General features: G+C 46.3%; 1 protein-coding gene across 14 annotated transcripts; it reads right to left on the reverse strand.

The window, feature by feature from the left end:
• Positions 1-9,752: 9,752 nt before the first annotated feature.
• On the reverse strand, positions 9,753-15,581 carry LOC123087376 (uncharacterized). 14 transcript variants are annotated; one of them, XR_006441328.1, is made up of 13 exons: positions 15,291-15,581; positions 14,954-15,180; positions 14,736-14,885; positions 14,124-14,395; positions 13,975-14,018; positions 12,315-13,806; positions 11,727-12,226; positions 11,311-11,561; positions 11,004-11,224; positions 10,609-10,924; positions 10,430-10,524; positions 10,230-10,349; positions 9,753-10,101 (listed from the first exon to the last, which is right to left on the reverse strand). XR_006441328.1 is itself a non-coding variant. In XM_044509378.1 (6 exons), the coding sequence occupies exons 2-5, from the start codon at positions 14,995-14,997 to the stop codon at positions 12,332-12,334; spliced, it is 291 nt and encodes a 96-aa protein (XP_044365313.1). In that variant the 5' UTR covers positions 14,998-15,180; positions 15,291-15,580; the 3' UTR covers positions 11,567-12,226; positions 12,315-12,331. The 14 variants fall into 14 exon arrangements, 4 of the variants coding, with proteins under 4 accessions (XP_044365313.1, XP_044365311.1, XP_044365312.1 ...); XR_006441327.1 differs by having other exon boundaries at positions 10,609-10,740; positions 10,868-10,924; positions 11,311-12,226; XR_006441330.1 differs by having other exon boundaries at positions 11,311-12,226; positions 12,315-12,384.
• Positions 15,582-19,659: the final 4,078 nt, after the last annotated feature.

Consider the following 19,659-nt stretch of genomic DNA (forward strand, 5'->3'; position numbering starts at 1 on the left):
AATAACATGTATATCAAATATACTTATGTTCACTTTGCCATCCTTCTTATCCGCCAATCACTTGGGGTAGTACCTCTTCCAGTGACTAGTCTCTTTGCAGTACAAGCACTTAGACTCAGGCTTAGGACAAGACTTGGGTTTCTTCACTTGAGCAGCAACTTGCTTGCCGTTCTTCTTGAAGTTCCCCTTCTTTTCCCTTTGCCCTTTTCTTGAAACTAGTGATCTTGTTAACCATCAACACTTGATGCTCTTTTCTTGATTTCTACCTTCGCCGATCTCAACATCGCGAATAGCTCAGGAATAACTTTTGTCATCCCTTGCATATTATAGTTCATCACGAAGTTCTAGTAACTTAGTGATGGTGACTAGAGAATTCTGCCAATCACTATCTTATCTGGAAGATTAACTCCCACTTGATTCAAGCGATTGAAGTACCCAGACAATCTGAGCACATGCTCACTAGTTGAGCGATTCTCCTCCATCTTTTAGCTATAGAACTTGTTGGAGACTTCATATCTCTCAAGTCGGGTATTTGCTGGAAATATTAACTTCAACTCCTGGAACATCTCATATGGTCCATGACGTTCAAAACGTCTTTGAAGTCCCGATTCTAAGCCGTTAAGCATGATGCACTAAACTATCAAGTAGTCATCATATTGAGCTAGCCAAACGTTCATAACGTCTGCATCTGCTCCTGCAATAGGTCTGTCATCTAGCGGTGCATTAAGGACATAATTCTTCTGTGCAGCAATGAGGATAAACCTCAGATCGCGGATCAAATCCGCATCATTGCTACTAACATTTTTCAACACAATTTTCTCTAGGAACATATCAAAATAAACATATGAAAGCAACAACGCAAGCTATTGATCTTACAACATAATTTGCAAAATACTACCAGGACTAAGTTCATGATAAATTTAAGTTTAATTAATCATATTACTTAAGAACTCCCACTTAGACAGACATCTTCTAGTCATCTAAGTGATCACGTGATCCAAATCAACTAAACCATAACCGATCATCACGTGATATGGAGTAGTTTTCAATGGTGAACATCATTATGTTGATCATATCTACTATATGATTCACGCTCGACCTTTCGGTCTCCGTGTTCCGAGGCCATATCTGCATATGCTAGGCTCGTCAAGTTTAACCTGAGTATTCTGCGTGTGCAAAACTGGCTTGCACCCGTTGTAGATGGACGTAGAGCTTATCACACCCGATCATCACGTGGTGTCTCGGCACGACGAACTTTGGCAACGGTGCATACTCAGGGAGAACACTTCTTGATAATTTTAGTGAGAGATCATCTTAAAATGCTACCGTCAAACAAAGCAAGATAAGATGCATAAAGGATAAACATCACATGCAATCAATATAAGTGATATGATATGGCCATCATCATCTTGTGCTTGTGATCTCCATCTCCGAAGCACCGTCATGATCACCATCGTCACCGGTGCGACACCTTGATCTCCATCGTAGCATCATTGTCGTCTCGCCAATCTTATGCTTCTACGACTATCGCTACCGCTTAGTGATAAAGTAAAGCATTACAGGGCAATTGCATTGCATACAATAAAGCGACAACCATACGGCTCCTGCCGGTTGCCGATAACTCGGTTACAAAACATGATCATCTCATACAATAAAATTTAGCATCATGCCTTGACCATATCACATCACAACATGCCCTGCAAAAACAAGTTAGACGTCCTCTACTTTGTTGTTGCAAATTTTACGTGGCTGCTACGGGCTTAGCAAGAACCGTTCTTACCTACGCATCAAAACCACAACGATAGTTTGTCAAATAGACTCCGTTTTAACCTTCACAAGGACCGGGCGTAGCCACACTCAGTTCAACTAAAGTGAGAGAGACAGACACCCGCGAGCCACCTTTAAGCACGAGTGCTCGCAACGGTGAAACCAGTCTCGCGTAAGCGTACGCGTAATGTCGGTCCGGGCCGCTTCATCTCACAATACCGCTGAACCAAAGTATGACTGCTGGTAGGCAGTATGACTTATATCGTCCACAACTCACTTGTGTTCTACTCGTGCATATAACATCAATGCATAAAACCAGGCTCGGATGCCACTGTTGGGGAACGTAGTAATTTCAAAAAAATTCCTATGCACACGCAAGATCATGGTGATGCATAGCAACGAGAGGGGAGAGTGTTGTCTACGTACCCTCGTAGACCGAAAGCGGAAGCGTTAGCACAACGCGGTTGATGTAGTCGTACGTCTTCACGATCCGACCGATCCAAGCACCGAACGTACGGAGCCTCCGAGTTCAGCACACGTTCAGCTTGATGACGTCCCTCGAACTCCGATCCAGCCGAGTGTCGAGGGAGAGTTCCGTCAGCACGACGGCGTGGTGACGATCTTGATGTTCTACCGGCGCAGGGCTTCGCCTAAGCTTCGCGACGATATGATCGAGGTGGAATATGGTGGAAGGGGGCACCGCACACGGCTAAGGAACGATCCGTAGATCAACTTGTGTCTCCATGGGGTGCCCCCTGCCCCCGTATATAAAGGAGCAAGCGAGGAGGAGGCCGGCCCTAGGAGGAGGGCGCGCCATGATGTGGTGTCCTACTAGGACTCCAAGTCCTAGTAGGAGTCCACCAAGAGGGGAGGAAGGGAGAAGGAAGTGGAGGAGAAGGAAAGGTGGCCGGCCCCCTTTTCCCTAGTCCAATTCGGACTAGAGGGGAGGGGGGGCGCAGCAGCCCCTTGGCCTTTTTCTCCTCTTCCCACTAAAGCCCATCAAGGCCCAATACTCTTCCCCGTATTCCCGTAACTCCCCGGTACTCCCGAAAATACCCGAATCACTCGGAACCTTTCTGAACTCCGAATATAGTCGTCCAATATATCGATCTTTACGTCTCGACCATTTCGAGACTCCTCGTCATGTCCCCGATCTCATCCGGGACTCCGAACTCCTTCGGTACATCAAAACTCATAAACTCATAATATAAATGTCATCGTAACGTTAAGCATGCGGACCCTACGGGTTCGAGAACTATGTAGACATGACCTAGAACTATTCTCGGTCAATAACCAATAGCGGGACCTGGATGCCCATATTGGTTCCTACATATTCTACGAAGATCTTTATCGGTCAAACCGCATAACAACATACGTTGTTCCCTTTGTCATCGGTATGTTACTTGCCCGAGATTCGATCGTCGGTATCCAATACCTAGTTCAATCTTGTTACCGGCAAGTCTCTTTACTCGTTACGTAATGCATCATCCCGTAACCAACTCATTGGTCACATTGCTTGCAAGGCTTATAGTGATGTGCATTACCGAGAGGGCCCAGAGATACCTCTCCGACAATCGGAGTGACAAAACCTAATCTCGAAATATGCCAACTCAACATGTACCTTCGGAAACACCTGTAGTACTCCTTTATAATCACCCAGTTACGTTGTGACTTTTTGTAGTACCCAAAGTGTTCCTCCGGTAAACGGGAGTTGCATAATCGCATAGTTACAGGAACATGTATAAGTCATGAAGAAAGCAATAGCAACATACTAAACGATCAAGTGCTAGGCTAACGGAATGGGTCAAGTCAACCACATCATTCTCCTAATGATGTGATCCCGTTAATCAAATGACAACTCTTTTGTCCATGGCTAGGAAACATAACCATATCTGATAAACGAGCTAGTCAAGTAGAGGCATACTAGTGACACTATGTTTGTCTATGTATTCACACATGTATTATGTTTCCGGTTAATACAATTCTAGCATGAATAATAAACATTTATCATGAAATAAGGAAATAAATAATAACTTTATTATTGCCTCTAGGGCATTTTTCCTTCATATGTGTGTTTTTATGTTGGGGTTTGGGTTAGGGTTATGCTATGCTTAGGGTTTTGGGTATTGTTAAGTGGGGGTTAGGGTTACTGTTTCATATCTATGTTAGGGCTTATGTATTTTGTGCAAATATTCGGTTAAGTACTTACTTGATGTATGTGTTTTTTTATTATTGTAGGGATGGGAAGAACATGTGTTTATGTTCATCATGTGGATAAAGAGGCCTTTTTGAAAGGCAATGTTGAGCCGGACCCGGATGAGCTTGACATGGTGTTTGAGAGTAGTCCTAGCTATGCGGATGTCTTGGAACAAGTGAGTAAGGATTTGAATTGGATGGACCCAAGTGACGTTGTTGAGTTCGAGGGAAAGCATAATGTTGGTTTTGGAATGCACATCCGTTGGAAGAGAATGCATGTGAACTCCGAGCAACGTTGGGTTGCATACAAGGAGACGGTTGCCGAATCCCTAGACAATGCTCTTGAGTTATTTGCCTCCAAGAAGGTTGAGTCTACTTTGCATTTGGACTTGAACCGGAACCCCTCCCCGTTGGTTGCTAGTATTCCCCCACCCATGAACCAAGATCAAATGAGTGATCCTCATTTGACGCAACAAGATTGGCCAACATTGAGCCCGATTTCAAACAACCAAAATGAAGCTTTTGAAGAGGAGAATGATGAGTACGAGGAGGATGACAACGAAGTTGATCTCCTTGACAACAATGTGGGTGATCTCGACCAATATCATGTGCAAGAGATAATGGACCAATCCATCCCTTTTCCCTGTGCATATGCATCGAACTCAGATGATGATGGTCCCGATGAAGAAGTTGACGAGGAGGGGTTCACGCCGAAGGAGGCCCAAGCATTTAAGAAGGTATTTAGGCGGGATCAGAAGACACCATTGTTCAAGGATCTTAGTCTCGCAGATGAAGCCATTGTGGATGGTGGCAAATGTATATCTCGTGGAGGTAGAGCAAGTTCTCACCGTGATTTGGAAGACGGCAAGAACGAGATATTTCCCGGTTGTGAGTTTGATTCCTTCCTGGAATTGAAGATGTGGCTCGACAACTACTCGGTTACACATTATCGTCCACATAGAGTGGCCAACTCGGACGTCAATGTGCGTTACATGGTTAAATGTGAAGTGCCAAGATGTCCATGGATTGTGCGTGCAAGGCCATGGAAAGGAGGTCCCACTTGGCACAGAGTGAGTTGTGTACCAAGTCACATGTGCCGACACAAGAATGCGGCTGGCAAGCTTGTGTCCCAAGAACACAGACAACTCACGTCCGAGTTCATCACTTATAGGTTTTCCAACCAAATATCCACACTTCCAACAATGAGCATTAAGAGTGTCATTGACCTTGTGAAAGCCATCTTTCATTACAAGGTGAAGTACGCCAAGGCATGGAAGGTGAAGCAAGCCGCATTCAGGATGTTGTATGGCAATTGGGAGGAAGCACACCACCGACTCCCTAGGTTGTTGTTAGATATGGCCGCCACAAACCTAGGCATGGTTCACGTGGTAGAGCCTCATGGGCACCAAACATTGATTCACAACAGGAGGACCGTCCGAGTATTTGGCCGTGCATTTTGGGCCTTTGAGCAATGTGTGAGGGCTTTTGAGCATTGTCTGCACGTCATAGTCATTGATGGCACGTTCTTGACCGGACAATACAAGGGCACTATATTGGTTGCAATAGCAAGTGATGCCAATAACCGGGTGTTGCCTTTGGCTTTCGCTTTGGTTGAGGTGGAGAACAATGATAACTAGGAGTGGTTCTTGCGTCAATTGAGAACAAGGGTATTATCGGCTGAAAGGGAAATTTGTGTCATATCGGATCGCCATCCAGGAATTCTAAACGCGGTGGTGGTTGACATTCCCGGACATGCAAAGTTGCACCATCGATGGTGCATGAGGCACTTTTGTGCAAACTTCTATAGGGCATGTGGTATCAAGGAGTTGGCCGATGATCTTCAAGATTGTTGTCTCGCTTTCTCCGACAAGCGGTTCGCCAGCTTGTTCAATGCATTTCTCACACACAAGAAACTTGATCTCGGTGGTCCTGAATTTCTCAATAAGAACATTGTTGAAAGTAATAAGTGTGCACGTGCTTTCGATGAAGATGGCCAGAGGTACGGTCAAATGACAAGCAACATGGCAGAATGCTTTAATAGGGTGCTCAAGAGTGTACGTGCATTACCCGTGACGGCAATAGTTCAATAGACATTTGACAAGATGAATACATACTTTTTAAAGTACTCAATGGAGACGGATAAGCAAATTGCTGGTGAGAACAAGGAAAAGCACAAGTACAATTTGCCACCAAAGGTTGAAGAATGGTTGTAATTTCAATCACGGAAGGCAGACCGAAGAAGTTGTACTTGACGACAACGATTGGATGTATGAAGTGAGAAAGAGCCTGGAGGAAGCACAAACGATGGCCACCAACACGGAGGCCGGGCTTTCAAGGTCTCCCTAACACGGTGTGATTGCACTTGCATGAGGCCATCCTTGCTTCATATCCCATGCTCGCACTTGTTAAACGCATCCCATGTTAGGAATGTGGACATCAATCACCCTCTTACCATGCGGGAGTTCGAGTTCTCAATCATGACGGTCAAGAATACATGGGCTTCCCGGTTTCAGCCATACTTGGACCAATCACAATGGCCGGAGTATCATGGATTTCAACTATGGCCGGACCCGGAATTGAAGGTCATTAGACAGGGAAGACGTAAGACAAAGCATCTTAGAGGTGACATGGACGGATGGGGCTGTGGTGGCGGTCGAGAAACCGGCACCGGCCAATTCCAAGAGCCTCGTGAGCAATCCCGTTGTGGGAGTGCAATGGTGGGGACACAACCCAAGAACTTGTACCAAACCAAGAAAGAGATCAAAGAAAAATGATGCAAGCACAACCAAGCAAATGGTAGCCAACCAAGTCAACCAAGGAGTAGCCAACCAAGTCAAACTAGTGCCCAAGTGCCAAACCAATCAAATCAACCAAGCCAACGAGGAACTAGGCAACAAAGAGGTAGTCAACTAGGTCTTAAAAGATGTCGTGGTGGTGGTAGAGACCGTGGTGGTGATAGAGGCCGTGGTGACAGTCTTGGCCGTGGTGGTGGTAGAGGCCGTGGTGACGGTCTTGGCCGTGGTGGTGGTGGTAGAGGTCGTGGTGATCGTCTTGGCTGTGGTGAAGGTCTTGGCTGTGGTGGTGGTAGAGGCCGTGGTGGTGGTCTAGGCCGCGGTGGTGGTAGAGGCCATGGTGATGGCCTAGTCCCTGGTGGTGGCTATGGCCGTGGTGGTGATCTTGGCCTTGGCGGCGGACGTAGTGGGGGAATGTTTTCTTAGCTCAATGGACCATTGTTGTACGTATGTCACTTGCTATTATCTTTTTATTTTGTTATTGTCATTTTGCATTGTGTGACTAACTATTATGTTGCCATTTTCGTAGGTATGGCGCCATTCCAACCCAACAACTTTATGTGTTATAACTCCTATATGTGTGTATGACTATGTGATTTGGACAACTCTATGTGCTATGTCTCTTTTAAGTGTTTTGGACTACTGTATGTGCTATTACTTATGATTATGTGACATAGTATGCCAGCCACAAAACCCAAAAAGCATTATGTATGTGAAATCAGCAGACAGAGCAGCGCCCAGGGGTAAGGCGTTGCAGTATCTAGTGCAGCGCTCGACCCATAGGGGCCGCACACTGGAAAACCTATTGGACTGCTCTGTTGCTCTCTGGACTGGCATGTCCAGATGTGCAGCGCCCAAGGGACAGGCACTGCACTTGGGCGCTGCACATCTGGACAAGCTAGTCCAGAGAGCAACACAAGCATTCCAGTAGGTTTTCCCTCCGATAATTTTCTAAGTGTCTAGTGCAGCGCCTGATGCATGGGCGCTGCACCCTAACTTAGAAAAATTTCGGAGGGAAAACCTACTGGAATGCTTCTGTTACTCTCTGGACTGGCATGTCGAGACATGCAGCGCCCAAGGGACAGGCGCTTCACTATCTAGTGCAGCGCCCTTCCCTTGGGCGCGGCACGTCTGGACATGCCAGTCCAGAGATGAAGCATTCCAGTAGCCACTCGAGCTATGCAGCGCCTAAGAGCTAGGCGCTGCGTGCTTTAATGTGCAGCGCCTAGGCCTTAGGCGCTGCACAGCTGTGTGTCACTTAGGTTGCAACCACCCCTCCCACCCACCCCCACCCCACACACACAAACCCTAAGCTCAGTGCCTCCCCTCTGCCCTCCTCTCTCCCCCTCTCAAATCCGGAGATTTTGTCTATGGATCTCGAAGGCAACCCCTACCTTAAGGTAATCTCCTCCGATCCCCTCATTTTCATCCAAATGAATTCTCACATTACCTCAAATCCTACTAGTTTGGGGAAACCCTAGTTGTTGATTGGATTTGGAAATTTGTGTGGAAATTTCTTGGGAAACCCTAGTTTTGGCTAGGGTTAGGCATTTGAATGTGTTCATGCATTTACCTATGTACATGTCAATGTGTTGAAATTTGTGGGGAAACCCTAGTTTTGTAGGCATGGCTTCATCCGGTTCCATGACGAGGCCACTGTGTGCTAACCAAGAATACATGCCGAACAAGTGGGAGGACGCATCTTTGGACAACGTAAAGGAGAAATATGTCAACATCCCGCCATGTTGGTGTGGAGATGTTTACAAGGTGAAGGTATCTACCAACCGAAAGAAGTCATGGACGGAAGGGAGGAGATATTTTGTACGCCCGAACTATGCTTATGATTGTGCGATTCCAACTAACGCCTATGACCAACCACCGGTAAGCTAGAGAAGTAAAATGTTACTCTCAAATGTGTGTCAACACTAACAAAAATTTCGTATGCACTCACCGCCTCCTCTCTACAAGTACTTCCCGTGGATAGATCATGAAGTGCCAGAAGATGTCCAAAAGGACCAATATCAAGACTATCTCAGAAGCCAGCGGAGGTTCAAAGAATCGTTTCGAAGAGGCTTGGAGGAAGAGCGTCGTCAAAAGGAGAGGGTGGAGCGGAAGAAACGAGAGGAGGAGAGGGCACGCCAAGCGAAACTTGTTCATGAGGAGGAGAGGGCAAGAAAGCTTGCAAAGGCTCGCGAGGTGCAAGAGGAGGATTCAGCACATGACAAGAAGGGAAAATGGCCTCGCTCGACTCAGTAGGGACTTCGCTTCGGTGCACTCGTCATGGAACCGGATGTACCCATGCGGTATTTGTCATGAATGTGTCGCGAACTTGTGAGGTTATGTGATATGTTGGTGAACTCTTAGTAGTGTTCTACTTGTGTTTGCGAAGTTGTACTAATGTTTGAATTGGATTAAGTGATGAACTCATCGGCATATTACTTCTGTTCGTTCAAATTGTTGTGAAGTTCAAGTTATTGTAAGTGTTGTGATGTTTACGTGATTTGAAATTGCTCTCAAAATAGCTCACGTTTCTGCAGTTTTGCAGTTAATAGAAGTGCGGCGCCCAGGACTGAGGCACTGCACTATATTGTACAACGCCCAATCAGGCGTCACACAATGTAGTGCAACGCCTGTGTCCTGGGCGTTGCACACTAACTTAGAAATTTTTGGCACGAAATCCTGCTGCAAAGTTTCGGTTGCTCTCTGGATCCGCATCCAGATGTGCAGCACCTCAGAAATGGGCATTGCACTATACTGTGTGACGCCTGACTGTTAGGCGCTGCATAGTATAGTGTAGTGCCAGAGGCTACACTGCTGTTAACTGCAAAACTGCAGAAACAAAAACTCTTTTGACAGCAATTTCAATTCAAAAGTGTAGTGCAGTGTTGTAAACTGCAGAAACTGAACAAACACAAGTAATAACTTGAACATCACATCATTTAGGACAATTCAAACATTACTACAAGTTCGCAAACACAAGTACCACACTACTAAGAGTTCACCAACACATCACATAACCTCACAAGTTCATCAACCTAATGAAACAGCGACAAGTTCAGTTTCATAATAAAAACGACAAGTACTAATGCCTTCCATGTGTGTTCCTTGTGCCACGCCTGCTAGCGGTCTAATTCCTCCTGCCAGGACGAGCATCCTCTGCCTCCACTTCCTCCTCCGCCTCATCATCCAAGCTCGGCATCCGCAAGCTCCATGCGACCACCTTTGGGTTGCCTCTGTTGTCAAAGTCGGTGGGTGTATACCGGCGTATGGGCTGCCTACACTTGAACATGTATGCGGACCGAACTTGAGCGTCCGCCAAAGTAATGTCGTCATCAATCTCATCAACCTATCACACAATAAAACAATATGGTAAAGACCGGCGTCGCGATCAAGTGAGAATTACATCTAAAAGATTAGTCATAGCTCTTGGGTGACCGCACCCTCATCATCCAGATAAGCATGTGAGGAACTCACATCGTTCCCCTCATGGTGAGATAAGTGGTCTGATGGTGTACCAGACCTAGAGGCATATGGTTCATCATATTTTGGGTCACGGCAACCGAGAAGGTTCGATAACCGCCTTAACTTCTAGGCCTGGCGATGTAACATGAACAAGTGTATAAAATACCAAATCCGCAAGATATGTAACATGGACACCTGAGTGCGATATGTACCTTGAGAAATTTCCATAGTGGACCTTCATCATTGCCTTGTCCAACCAGTGTCTTCTCCAGAATAGACTGGCTTCCATCAGCTTGATCTGGTTGCGCTGCGGATGAGAACGAAGTAACATGTTAGCCATTCAAACATGTGTAATACGGCCAACGGGAAAGTAAAGAAGGGAACACTTTACCACATAGTTAATCACCAGAACAGAAGGGACTCCTAGCCCTTCCTTGACATCTTTTTTGTACTTCCCCTTTGATAGATCCTCAAATTTTAGGGGGTCTTCAAGAATGTCCTCATTGTGTGCCGGCGGGCATATCTCAACTCGAGTATTTTCAAGAAGCCATCGTAAGTAGTTATCGAAAGCAAGTGAGCTATGCTCAAGAAGCTGGGCGTGTGCACTGTTATGAGCTTGCTCCACACAAAGATGAAAGCGGGTAACATACGAATTAGCATGATGCTTGTCCCAGTCCTTTATCTTCCGCTACTTTCTCCTGTCCAACCTGCATGGTAGAAAACCAAACATTAGCACAATCAAGAAGGAGTGGCGACGCTTAGTCAATACGGTTCATGCTCTCTTACTTATGAAGTGCTTTGTATGTGTCCGCCCAATCCGGCAGGTGAGGCTGGAATGGACCAAATTGATGATACACGCGATGTGGCAAATGGAGCTCAACCGCCCAGTTGCATATTAGTGGCCACTATATGAGCCAAAGATCCCTACCCCGCAAGCGCATCGGGTTGATGGCAAACTCTAGAGTGTACCCTACTGTGTCATTGGCGCCATATGGCTGTCATTGCACCTATGAAATAGGACAACAATGCAACATTGATGACAATTATTCAGGCAAGCATGAGAAATGACTGAAGTAATGTCCTCGTTCCCTACTCAGGAGAAATCGTGTCCAACTCGGCAATGCACTTTTGGTACATGAGATTGACATCGTTCGTCATCTCCGCCACCACATCCCACTTGTAAGCCCAAGTGGGGCGCCGTAATTCGTCGTCTTCATCCCAAGGATTAAACTTCGCGCTCTTCGGGTGTCCAACAGGCAGACGCTCCCAGCTCCATATAGAAAGTAGAAGCATATTACCACCAATGCCTGCCCTATCTGTGATCCTGCTACACACATCATCCAGCTACATATGAAAGAAAACAATGTTAACTTGACAGCAAGGTACAATTATGCAAGAGTGGCTGAACCCCAGCTCCATCTGCTATCGAAGACGGTCAACGCCTTCAGCCACATCCATGGAGCGTTCTTGCCCGTGGACTCGGGAAACAAAGTCCTCGAGACAACGTACCACATATAGACATGAGCATGTGTCTGGATCACATCATCATTGGCATCCGCAGGGCAATGCGCAAAGTTCCTTTGAATCCACGTGAAAGCAGCTCCGGTTGCTTTCCTTTCCTTCTTCTTCTTCTTCTTTTCTCCCTCCTCTACATCAGCCTCAGCCTCGGTAGGAGCCATACCAATAAGAGCAATCATCTGCTGGCGCCACCCATCAGAATCGGTGCTCATACAGAGAGGCCTCCCATCGATAGCAAGACCAGTGATCAAGGAGACATCCTCGAGCGTCACGGTCATCTCTCTAGTCCTAAAATGGAAATTGTGCGTCTCCGGCCTCCACCGATCAGCAAGAGCAGACACCAGTGGAGCGTTGAGGTTCGGCGTGGACTGGCTGACCAACTGAATCCACGGGAGGAGTCCTGCCTACTGGATGTACGGTGTGTACCGCTCGTCGTACGGCATGGCAGGACCAGAGACCCCGTGATACCAAATCTTCAGAGGCTCAAGCTTCTGCAAAAAACAAGTAATGACAAATCTTAGGGCATGTCAATTTCAACTAAAGGCAAGTTTGCTAAATATTTAGATTACTCATTATTACCAGCCCCTTCTCGCGCATCATGTAGGCCCAGTGTTGTGTGTCATAGGCATCGTCGAGAAGCCAAACCATCCTTACAAAGTTCAAACAATATATGAGTTTATCTCAAATATCGGTACAGACTAAACATCTCATATGTATTAATCTATAAGAATCTCAACATCTCCTTCTCACACAATGAATAGATGATTGTAAATTCTCATATATATCTCGTATGTCATATGTGTTCAAATAAACTCAACATCTCATATTTCAAATAAACTCAACATCTATGTTATATCTAAAAAAATCAACATCTCATATATATAGCTACAAAACTCAACATCTCAAATATATATATATATATATATATATATATATATATATATATATATATATATATATATATATGGGTCTATTATGATAACACCCCTTAAGAGTCTTATTCTAATAACACGGCTTATTCTGATAACAAAAAACAACCGCACGAGTGCCCGGAACCGAACTGCACGGTGAAAAAACCTACCACCTACCCCACTAGTGCCCAACACGACCCACCCCCACCCCCACGCTCACACACAACCCACCTCCCCTCCCACCTTCTTCCTCCTGCGGTTGCCACAGCCCCGCACCACCCTGCCTTCCTCTACGCGCTGCCACACCGACCACCCAGCCCAGCCTCGATCCGCCGAGCCACCGCAACCTCCTCCGCCTTGCCCTGAAGCCACCGCTCCCGCCGCCCGGGCCCCGCCCCACCCCGGAGGCCCTTGAATTTCCGCACCAACCACCATCATCCCCAGCATCCCTCGTCGCCGGATTGGCCGCCCCCAGCCTCCCTCGCCGCCAAATTCGGGCCTCCCCCGGCCTCCCTTGCCGCCGGATCAGGCCGTCCCCGGCCTCCCTCTCGCCGGATCGGGCTGCCCCCGGCCTCTGTTTGCCGTCCTCCTCGGCAGCGGGATCCATCTTCCCCGCTGCCTACCGAGGTCACCGTGGCCCTCTCCTCCCCAGATCCGGCAAGCCCTCCATGGCTCTCTCCTCCTCGCGCCCCGCCGCGACCGGCCAGCGACCATCCTCGGATGCGGAATTTTAGAACAGCTGAACCGGGGTCGCGTTATCTTAGCGCTTGAATCGTTGTGTTGTACCTCGAGATGTCCGTCACGGAATCCAGTTTTACGTACTCCTATTACCGTTACAGATGCCTGTTACGAGCCTAGGCGACGGGTTGAATCGACGTGAGCCTACACTCTGCACAGGTTTGGTCGTTTCCGCTCACACAGTATGCGGAGCCATGCCCGTGAGGCCGTGGGCCCGTGATGCGCGCAGTGACTCGTTGGTGATCTTCTGTGGTCATTTGTACACCATATTCGTAATTTTTGTCATAGAAAATCCCGCATCATATAAAGCTGCATGTGAAACGAGACGTATCTGAGACAAGTTTTTTCCAACGCCCGGCCGGACAGGGTAATATGCATAGTCTCCCATGTCGCCAATGTCAGACGTGTCACGTGTTTGTTTCCTATCATGAAAGAAAAACTTTGTTGAGCATTTGCGGTTCATGTATTGCTATTATTATACAATTAAATCTATTCTATTTTGAGCTATGCGTACGTGTACTTAAAACAAAATGAGAGATGTACAAGGACTTCTTCCTTACAAAGCTCATCTGCATTCAATCCAAACATACCAGACTCAGGTTCATATGCAGTGGAGACAACCGCACATAGCTCCCTGAAAAAGAATCAAGAAAGGTGATGGCACATCAGCTCACTCCATGATGCCGTTTTTTCAAACCAAAGCTGCACAAAAAAGAAACCCACGCATAGTATGTCGTACCACAACTTAGCGAGCAACCGCACACTATCTCCTGCATCGACTTGATTCTTTCTGCATTCAGTCAGCTTTGCCCATATCTAATACCGAATCCAACTTCCCATGAATACAGACTGTAGAAGTCGTATGCATCGTCCAAAGAATCGAAACTTATTCCTAATTCTGGTTTAATCACACTCTTTGTCGGTTCCTCAGCAAACTTCCGTACAGATTGGTCCAGTGCGTTCATCCGTGGAGCGCACGAAGTTCTGTCTGGCAGTGCACTCCCTCTTAAGCTGCAGCAATAATGCTTCGTCCAGTCAATTGACACAAAACTGGTGTGTTGCAGACCGTAGCGTTTTCTCAGGAAATTGTTAACTGGTTTGTCAAAACATTTAATCCACGGACTCCTGATATGTAACCTGGTTCGTGGCAACGCTCCTCTTATGTGAAATTCTAAAAACCTTTCGACATCTAACCTGAAACACGCCAAAACCAAATACCTGCTCCCATGATTTCAAATTAACTAAATATATTGTTTGGCGAATCACCATCAGAGTCCTTGAACTTAACTGTCTGTCTACAAATGCACTCAAATTCACTATACAATCAGACCATGGGGACAAGACGGCTCACCTTTTCGTCCATCGAGGTGCCTCCCGATTAACCAGATTCACCATTTGAATCCTCCGGGCCAAGAGCGCCAGCCTCCCCCTGGGCAGCAGCCTCAGCGGCACCGGATCCGGGTGCTCAAGGTTATCCGCGAACTCTTCTCGAAGTGGGAATCTGCGGGCACTGGAGTTCAAGAAGAGGTCTATGAATCAATATAGGGGCGGCAGAAAAGAAGAGCTTACCTGTCCACCAGATCTAGCACGAACTCCAGGTCGCTCTCCTCCATTCTACCACACCGCAAGCCGTCCTCGACGCCGCCCTCGTTCCCTCAAGATCCAAGAGCAACCCCGCAATGACGGGGCCACGCCGACGGGTTGACGGCTTTGGATTTCCACGCTCCCTGGACTAACGACCTGTGCCATGGCACAGCCCATCCCCGTGACCGAGCTGTCCGCGGACCTAATCTGGCCTGCAGAACACAGAGGACCATGAATAATCACCCTCCTGATATGTACCTGATGCCAAAATACATCCCAACATCCAAAGAACCTATGCGCATAGCTGAGATCAAAGATTTACCTGTGCTAGATCCGTACAATGGCCCGCGGCGCGAGATGACAGAGGCGGTGCCCGCTGCGGCCCGGCGCTGGATTCCCGCCCGTCCCGGCGCCTCCTCTTGTACCAGAAACTCCAGCCTCCCGCTCAGATTTGGGTTCTCTCCATGCTCTGCCTTAGATGAACCCCCCTCCCCCGCCTAGCCTGCTCCTAGAGGCAAGAGGAGGAACGCACATGGACCAGAGTCACGGGCTGCCTCCTGGAGTGTCCGATAGTTGTTTATCCTTGACTCTAGCTGAACAGTACCCTGCGCTATGCAGTAGGCAGATCACGGTGGAAGGTACTGCTAACCCACTCGATATAACCGTGGCCCGACGATCTTACGGGAACTGCTGGCACATATCCCGAGGCATATGGACGCACCAGATAAGAGGGCCGGGGTGCAGATGTTCTATTATATATTTTCGGACCATCCTCCCCTCGTTGGCGCACCGCGGTGGTCGTTGCGCCCCCAGGGCACCTCCTAGCGCGAGGAGGCACTAGATCGAGGCCGCGGTGGCCCTCCCACCGACGAATCCAAAGCCACAGCGGCCCCCTCACAACGCCGCGCCGCCAGATCTGGTGCCCCACGCTGCCCCTCCACCTACCAGGAGCGGTTTCCCCCTCCACGCGACGGCTACCACTAGGTGGCTGGCGGTCTCCCATGTGCCTTCTCCCTCGCCGGCGGCCACGACCAGTGGTGCACTCTGGTGGTCGCTGAAGTGCGCGGGCATGCCGGCTGCCGTTCTCTGTGTTCCTCTTTTGAAATTTTCGTGTCATTGTAATCAGGGAGTTCACTCCTACGTAGAGCAGATTAGCCCATAGACCAGTGCAGTTCGCTCCTCTCCATTACCCCTCCCCATGGACGGAAGTAGCACACATCAACACCCCGTGCTCACCGTTCTCCCATTGCAGCTCACTTCGACGCTCTCTGCAGTTTGTGGCGTGCTCGGATGTAGTGTAGCAGGCAACTGAATGGTTTGTAGCTCACTTTGGCGCTCTCTGCAGTTTGTGGCGTGCTCAGATGCAGTGCAGCAGGCACATGCGTGCAGTCCACTAGCGTGGCCGGAGTGTTCCTTCTGTTCTTTCAATTTTTGTTTTCCGCAGTTTGGATGCAAAGACGTTGCAGTGCAGCCCGCGGGACGATAGACGCAAAATTTTGCATTCCATTGCGGGCGTCTGCTACCACGATTCACTTCTTTATATTGTATAGACAAAACTTGTTGATAATCATTGCAGTTCGTTGTGGGGTCCCGGTGGTTCTCTTTGTACAAAAACAACAATGTTTGCATATTTGAAGTGGCTTGGTAGTTTGCTAGTTAAAAAGTGATGTGACGCAGCTCACTGTGAATTGCTAAGTGGTCCACTTAGTAAGAGTATAAATTTTGATGCAACTCATTAACATTGATGATGTAGTCGAGGTAAATTTCAAAGAAGTTTAAAAAAGACAAAACCACCTATGGTGAAAAAGGCAACAAAAACTCGCCTATGGTGAAACTTTGTGGTCCACCGTCGAATGGCTGTGTGTGTGGATGTTTAAAAATAATGAAAATATAGAGTATATGTTTTGAAGCTCACTTTGTTCTCCCACGTGGTTCACTATAATAAAACTCCTCCATTGTTCACTATATCAAATGCAACGCTGCAGTGTGTTTGGCCCTCCGATGTGGTTCACTTTTGAGAGTGATGGTGTTCACTTGTGCCCAACATGAAAATGCGAAAAATTAAGCAAAACAACAATAGTAATGCGGTTTACTTCGATATATGTCGTGGTTCACTTGCCCCGTCACTGCGGTCCACTCGTTCACAAAAAAATTGAAAAAAAAAGACAACAAAAACTCGTTTGACAAAATGTACGTCCGATAACGGAAGTCATGAAGTTCACTTGACTCTCTGATGCAGTGCGATTTTCGACTGAAGCAGTGCGGTTTTCTGTCGGATGAAGTCCACTCGTCGATTTGGGTGTCGCGGAAAACAGAGTGTTTCGCATTTCGTTAATTTTAAAACTGTTATTAAACCGTAAGGACTTAGAGAGTGCGTTCTACATGAAAAAATTTTGTCTCGTTGATATCTTTCCAACGGCATATCATTTGAATCATTTCGACAAGCGGTTTGTAAAAAAATCGCGAAAAACGACCGCTGCCACTCATCGTCCACCGCACCATTTTCAAAATTAACTTAAAATCATAAGAAATCTCAAAACCATTTCTACATATGAGAGTTGCGCCTTGTCCATAGCTTTCCAACGATGTATTACACGCCTCATTTCCACAAACGGTTTGAAAACTAGAGCGAAAACAGTTCCGAAAATTGCAAAAAATTCAAAAAAACATAATTCCGCGATTCAGTAAATTTGAAACTGCTCTTAAACCGTAACGAATTAGAGAAAATAATAGATATAAAACAGATACGCCTCGATGATATCTTTCCAACGGCGTATCATTTGCCTTGTTGCGATGAGCAGTTTAGAAAAAACATAAAAATACGCTCGCCGCCACTAGTCATCCGCCGCATCATTTTTGAAACTGCTCTTAAACCGAGAGGAATCTTGAAAAGTGTTCAACATGGCGAAGTCGCGCCTAATCAATATCTTCTCAACGGTATATTATACGCCTCGTTCCGATAAATGGTTAAATAATTAGATTGAAAACAGTATCGGAAAAACACTGCATGCAGTTTTTTTTTGACCAAAGAACAGTAGGGTAATCCCCCTACTGTGAGTCATTTTCATTTATAATAAAGAAGTCAATAAATTACATGAATATGTGGTTGTTGGGGGGACAACCAAATAGGAACAATCTAGGGGGGTGGGGGAAGAAATTAAATTCGGCACGAAGTTCACTCGTGTGAGTACTGCAGCACACTTGGTTCAAACAATGACGTGCACTTGCATTGAGCGTGCAGTGCGGAAGTGTTATCAGAATAACTATTCTGATAAAATTATCAGAATAAACCGGCTATATATAAAGGACCGTGCTAACGACCAGTCGACTGGTCGTTAGCGACAGATGCGGACGAATATCTCCTCTCCCCTAATCACGCATGCACATTGCATGCAAACTTCCCTCGCATGCACGCGCATGTAGACTCTTTCTGTTGGATAATTGTTGCATGCAGAAAAAACAAAAAACCTGATGTCACCAAAGATTTCGTCTAAAAATAGAATTCAAAATGTTTTGTACCTCAAATCGTCGCTTCGATTGAAAAACTGTTTTCACATAAAAGATTCGTAGCGACGAGATCTACGAAACTAGATCCCATGTTGATACATTTCGATGACTTTTTTTTCTGGTAAAAAGTTACCACATGTGCTACATAAGTTATCATGCGTGTGGTGCATAAGTTATCATGTTATTTACATAGAAATTACCCAGACATAAAAATGTTCCTCCAACCTTCTCTTCACAAGCACATGCCTACATGCATTAGAGAGAATATGTACGCTTGTAAACAGTAATTTCAAAAACAATTGCAAGAAAATTCAAAAAAATATGAAAAAAAATTGGCATCAAAGAGGCTCGGGTCTGCAAGGTGCGTGCAAATTTTATTTGTGTTTGGACACTGTAGGAGCTCGTGGAGAAAAAAACAAAATTTGGCTTGGGAAAAAACTTTGGAAAAAATGACTATTTTGTTTTTTGTATTCTGGAGGTCCTATAGTGTCCAAACACAAATAAAATTTGCACGCATCTTGCAGACCCAAGCCTCTTTGATGCCAATTTTTTTCATATTTTTTTGAATTTTCTTGCAATTCTTTTTTGAATTTACTGTTCACAAGCGTACATATTAACTGTTTTTCCTCGTCACGATCTTTTGGAATGTCCAAATAGCATGAAAACTTGCACGCACCTTGCGCACATGAGTATTTTCGATCTTACAATATTTCAGATTTTTTAGAACTTTTTTGCTATTTTTTTAGGATGGTCAAAGCCCTTTGACCGGCTTTGACCGGCTTTGACCGGACGGTAACGGCGCAGAAGGGCATTTCTATAAGGGCACCTTACGGCGGAGGGGCAAATTTGAGCAGGCTTTGAAATTAGGGGCAAATCTGAGAGTGGGCGCAAATTAGGGGCATACATGTAAATGTCCCAATATTTTAAGTCATCCTTGTCCTCCCTGTTTGAAACTTTAAAATGTTTTATAGCTCAAAACCGTTGGTCCAATGGAAAAGTTGTTTTCACATATAAAATCTATCACGACGAGACTTTCGAAACTAGATCTCATGTTGATATGTTCTGACGACTTTTGTTCATGCAAATAGTTACAGTTGGGCTAAGTAAGTTATCAGGTCTGACGAGTGTCTATTATCATGTTATTTACACATGAGTTACCGTGGTACATTTTTAAGAACATGAGT

This window comes from Triticum aestivum, chromosome 4A, assembly GCF_018294505.1.
Source record: "Triticum aestivum cultivar Chinese Spring chromosome 4A, IWGSC CS RefSeq v2.1, whole genome shotgun sequence".
In the NCBI taxonomy this organism is placed as follows: domain Eukaryota; kingdom Viridiplantae; phylum Streptophyta; class Magnoliopsida; order Poales; family Poaceae; genus Triticum; species Triticum aestivum.

Bases quoted from the DNA above. Each gene is read 5' to 3' on its own strand.
- LOC123087376 (XM_044509375.1), bottom strand. From the start codon at position 14,997: ATGGAGGAGAGCGACCTGGAGTTCGTGCTAGATCTGGTGGACAG. The intron at 14,886-14,953 runs GTAAGCTCTTCT...CAGTGCCCGCAG, and splicing joins GTGCTAGATCTGGTGGACAG to ATTCCCACTTCGAGAAGAGT. The intron at 14,579-14,735 runs GTGAGCCGTCTT...GGCGTGTTTCAG, and splicing joins GCACCTCGATGGACGAAAAG to GTTAGATGTCGAAAGGTTTT.